Source organism: Triticum dicoccoides, unplaced genomic scaffold (assembly GCF_002162155.2).
Source record: "Triticum dicoccoides isolate Atlit2015 ecotype Zavitan unplaced genomic scaffold, WEW_v2.0 scaffold89106, whole genome shotgun sequence".
NCBI lineage: Eukaryota > Viridiplantae > Streptophyta > Magnoliopsida > Poales > Poaceae > Triticum > Triticum dicoccoides.
This window is the reverse complement of record NW_021308092.1, coordinates 1-5,173: the sequence shown is the minus strand read 5'-3', so window position 1 is coordinate 5,173 and position 5,173 is coordinate 1. Positions and strand designations below refer to the sequence as shown.

Genomic DNA, 5,173 nt, shown 5'->3' with positions numbered 1-5,173 from the left:
AGGAGTCTCGAAATGGTCGAGACGTAAAGATCGATATATTGGACGACTATATTCGGACATCGGAAAGGTTCCGAGTGATTCGGGTATTTTTCAGAGTACCGGAGAGTTACGGGAATACGTATTGGGCCTTATTGGGCCATACGGGAAAGAAGGAAGAGGGCCTTAAGGGTGGCCGCACCCCTCCCCTTGGTCTGGTCCGAATTGGACTAGGGAAGGGGGGCGCCCCCTTCCTTCCTTCTCCTTTTCCCTTCCTCTTTTCCTATTTCATATGGGAGGTGGAATCCTACTAGGACTAGGGAGTCCTAGTAGGACTCCACACTTGGCGCGCCCCCTCCTAGGGCCAGCCTTGATCATTGATCTATTAGCCGTGTGCGGTGCCCTCCTCCACCATAATCCTCGATAATATTGTAGCGGTGCTTAGGCGAAGCCCTGCGACGGTAGAACATCAAGATCGTCACCATGCCATCGTGCTGACGGAACTCTTCCCTGACATTCTGCTGGATCGGAGTTCGGGGATCGTCATCGAGCAGAACGTGTGCTAGAACTCGGAGGTGCCGTAGTTTCGGTGCTTGATCAGTCGGGCCGTGAAGACGTACGACTACATCAACCGCGGTGTGCTAACGCTTCCGCTTCCGGTCTACGAGGGTACGTAGACAACACTCTTCCCTCTCGTTGCTATGCATCACCATGATCTTCCGTGTGCATAGGAATTTTTTTGAAATTACTACGTTCTCCAACACCACTGCACACAGGTCTATCGTTCTCATTCTCATTGCATGGTGTCGCCAAATTGGATGAAGTCTTGGGGTGGTCGGCACATTCATACCAAAGCCAGCGCAGCCGAAGGGCGTGGCAAACTTATCGAGATTGAACACATCGTTGAATAAGTGCACATATAGATCTCTATGTAATATGTGTAGAGTTACCCAACATTAGTTTTTGTCCTTAGTTTAGAGCTGGTAGGAGGAAAAAATAAATTATGTTGTTTTGTGCCATACCAAATGTGGTTGTAAGTTCTGAGTTGTGAGACCATGTACGGACCCAGATTTAGAGAGGCCCCAAAACAAAAATTCACTGCAAGGAGCTATAAATTTGGCAAACTTGTGCACCAAGAACTCAAGTATAAAAGTAGTTGGGTTGGTTCAACTTTGTTGAGACGTACTGAAAACATGTTCTATTCCAAACCGCTGGCCGGAAGGCAGCAAGAAGATGGACAAGTTTGGCCGCGCGGAACCAAGCAGCCGGCAAACCTCACACGACTGCCTAAAGTTGCTCCTTTTGCCGCTGGCTGCCTGACCTGATGGCGATGCAGCGTTGCAGGGAACCAAACAAGCAGAAAGCAACGGTCACGCCAAGCCAAAACGTTCTGTCGGATTCTTTCTTTCTTGCAGCCACGCAACCTTATCAATGGAGAATTCTAGCTAGCTTTCGTTTCTCTATCTCTTTGGGTAAAACGTTACTACCCGCCCGATGCATCGGCCTTATCCCTTCGTATCCAAATCAGCTCAACTACCTCCTCTCATCTCCCTCACGCGCTCTTTCTCCCTCACCGTCTACTACCTCCGCAAGGCACTCAGCCTAGCGCTGCAAGGCACTTGCATGCTGGTCTTGCTGCATTATCATGCATGCTCGGCTACAAACTCTGGAACACATACAACATGGGTTGGGGACTTGAGAGGCTAGCTCAACTCCAGGAGCGCAACTGCATGCTACTCTGGTAGACGGCAGCGTAAGGCCATCAGTGGACAAGCAAATGGATCAAAAAGGTGCCAACATAAATTATCCTCCCGTCTGTTCTATTTTTTCATGCATTAGTACAAGTAATTAAAGTCAGAATTTGCTTGAAAGATTATACCCTGTTTACCGATGTAGGCCAATCTACGGATTCGGATTCCTGCGTCCTGGAGATGGATCAGTTGGCCCATGAGCTGGAAAGTAAACTGGCCACCCTGAACTCATCCAAGGCGCAGGTCCTCGACCGTCGCCGTCCTTGTTCCATCATCGTCGGCAAGGTCCGTGACCTCACGCGGAACGTCGACAGCAGCGAGTACGATCCTGACCACGTCGACATCGGCCCGTACAACTACCCTCGGCCCCAGAGCAGAAGCCCACACCTCGCCGTGGAGCACGACAAGCTGGCTAGCCTCGACCTGGTGCTCTCGGCGGCGAAGGCAACGAGACCCACCATGACGGTAGAGGTCTACCTCAAGGAGCTGGCATGCCTGGAGCACCACACCAGGAACTGCTACGCCAACACATTTGATGACATGTCGAGCGAGCAATTCGTGCGCATGCTCCTCCTCGACGGCTGTTACATACTGTCCCGCCTCGTCGGACTCCGAGCACATCATCTAGATCTAGATGATGTGGGCACTGCAGAGGCCAGCGTCTCGTCGGCAAACAGGGCGGAGGCGCTAGCGGTGGTCCGCGACGTGTTCTATCTCGCGGAGAACCAGATACCGTACTTCGTGCTTGAGAAGATCGGGGAGCTGACCACTTTGGATGGTAAGGAACGTGTGCTTACAGACATATCAAATTATTCACTTGATCTCATGAGGAGACAAAAGTACGCCATGGCCGCGCCGGCCATGGTGCCACCAGAGCCGATGGTACCGGGAAATCTTCTCCATCTTCTTCATATGCACTTGAAGCCTGTTGCACTGTCCGTCTCGCCTGCCGTGCCGGTTAGCACAGTCGATCCCGTGTCTGTGCGCCGGTGGCGCTCGGCGACGGAGTACAACTTCGCGGGAGTGAAGTTCAAGGCTCGGGCCATGAGCGAGAAGGGTCTCATCCGCTGCATCCTCGACGTGAAGTTGGACGTCGGTGGCGGCACACTGGAGGTCCCCTGCCTGGACATCGACTCCGAGACATGGCGGTTATTACGCAACTTGATAGAGCTGGAGCAACGGAACCGGGAGACCGTGGGGAGCCACGTCACGACATACTGCGTGTTCATATCCCAGGTGGCCTGCACCACGAAGGACGTGGAGCTCCTGTCGAAGAGAGGCGTCATCGTGCATGGCCATGGCAACAACGAAGAGGTGGCAAAATGCTTCGCCGACCTTTGCAAGGGGATCCAGTTCGACCCGGATGACCCCGACTGCAACTACCTTCGGGAGACATGCAAGAAGCTGGAGAAGCGGTTCCACAGCTACCCGCGGAGGTGGATTGCGTGGCTAAAGCAGAGGTACTTGAGAAACCCTTGGCTAGCCGTTGGCCTCCTGGCAGCTGCTGTTGGCCTAGTTCTCGCAGTCATCCAAACAGTCTACTCTGTTTTGTGTTACTACAAACAATGATCAAATTAGAAATCTAAACATCTTTTCGGCTTTTAAGGACTGGACGTCACGATAATAATACTTAGATCATGTCCTACGTGACTTTACAAAAATCAGGGTAGAGTTATGGAATGCCGAAGGGCCATCACACTTATGGAATGTATTGTTAGTCATGTATTATGTGTTGTGAGTTATGACACGTTCACTAGACAGCCTTAAGGGGTGTTGGACAATGTATAATGGATTTAAATGACAACATAGAAAAGAGAAAATGATGACAAGTTTTCTGGGCAGACTCGATCTATTTGAGGTATGGCTTTGCTCTTTGTTGGCGTGATCATCAGTGTGTATTGGTGTTGGCTGCATAAATCGAAGGGATGTGTACTCATTGCACTCATCTATGGGATTGAAGCATTGGCGGAGGCAAGATTTCTAGATTGGGTGTACAGAGCTGAAAGGCACGATGTTATACTAATTAATTATAAGATTTTTTTTGCGGGGTATTGGTGTTAGTGTTGGCTGCACCATCTGATAAATAATGCAGCAAGACCTGCATCGATCTGTGTATATAACCCATCGTGGGAGTTGAGGAAGCTGCTCAGAAGCTCCTATATTGACACACTGATGTGAAGGTGTGCATTTTTCTCCTCTCATGCATCTTTCTGAAAAAAGAAAGCTAGGTAGGATTCCCGCTTGATAGCGTGAAAGGTTGCGTGGCTGCAAGAAAGCTAGATAGAAGTTTCGCCTGATAGAGTGGTTTGGCCTGACTTGATTGTTCTTGTTTGGTTCCCTGCCTGCATCGTCATCAAGCTACTTGGATGCTTTGCCTGCTTGGCTGCTTGGCAACGAAACTGTCAAGGTCATTCATGGTCCATCTTGCTGCCTTTCGCGCGGCTTCCGTCCAATAGTTTGGAATACATGCTTTTAGTGTCAGTAGGTATCAAACTCCATCCGTGACGTTGTCTTTTTGAACTTTGTGTTATCTAATTGTGAGTGGCTATATAGCGCTCGCTGGGAGCACTACGCTCGGGTCGCTCACAGGCGCCCGCGCCCGTCCAGACGCTGGTCACGCGTGGGGCAGCTGGCCCCATTACCTCCGGCCACTGACTTATGTAGGGTAGCCTTTTTTGAAGTAAATCCCTTTGTTTTATTAAACTGTCAAAGATTATTATCAACAAAGGATCCTGAAATCCCTTTGTTGTAGATGCGCCGCCTAGTTTGTGTCGTGTAGAGTTCAAAAGAAACTTGAAAGCCTGGAGTCAATCATCCATCTAATTTCAGTCATGATATGTTCGCCACTGATACGAGTTAGACTCATGGCATGCCACAAATATGCAAGTGTAGAGCAGTCCACCTGGACCATAACATATTGATGTCCTCTTCTCAGCACGGCTTCTACAACATCTCGGCATGCCAACAACTCGCTCTGGAAAAAGTCCTCAATGCCCTTGTACGGCTTCAGACCGGCTTCTAAGAACACCCCTTGGTGATCTCTAATAACGTGCCCCGTTGGAGTTAAGAGCGACCCAGCCGGCCACCGGTCATGGGTGGGCGCCAACTCTGCGGGCCTTTTTTTTTGCTTCCCTTAAGAGCATCTCGACTTAGGGATAACTCAAGAGCCCCAACCAGTTCATCAACTAGCGCCTTCGATCGCAGTAGTGGTTGGAACTTTTTCCTCGCCATGAGTAAATTTATTTCTACTGGACCAGACGCACTGCATGACTGTGACAAAAATCTTGGCGTCCTCCTTCTTGATAATTTCCGACACAATGACATCTCCCCCTCCCCCCTCCCCATTTCAAAGGATGTAAGCGTGGGAGTTTTAGTAGCCTTTGTTCCAATAGTGGCACCCAAAGTTTTTTTTTCCATGATCACATGTGATCAGCGCATGATAAAGA

At 50.0% G+C, this 5,173-nt stretch overlaps 1 protein-coding gene across 1 annotated transcript; it reads left to right on the top strand.

Annotated features, from left to right (window-relative positions):
- Positions 1-1,485: 1,485 nt before the first annotated feature.
- On the top strand, positions 1,486-3,594 carry LOC119348340. Its single transcript, XM_037616520.1, has 2 exons — positions 1,486-1,766; positions 1,873-3,594. Exons 1-2 carry the CDS (start codon positions 1,754-1,756, stop codon positions 3,294-3,296), a joined length of 1,437 nt encoding a protein of 478 aa, XP_037472417.1. The 5' UTR covers positions 1,486-1,753; the 3' UTR covers positions 3,297-3,594.
- The last annotated feature ends 1,579 nt before the right edge of the window (positions 3,595-5,173 follow it).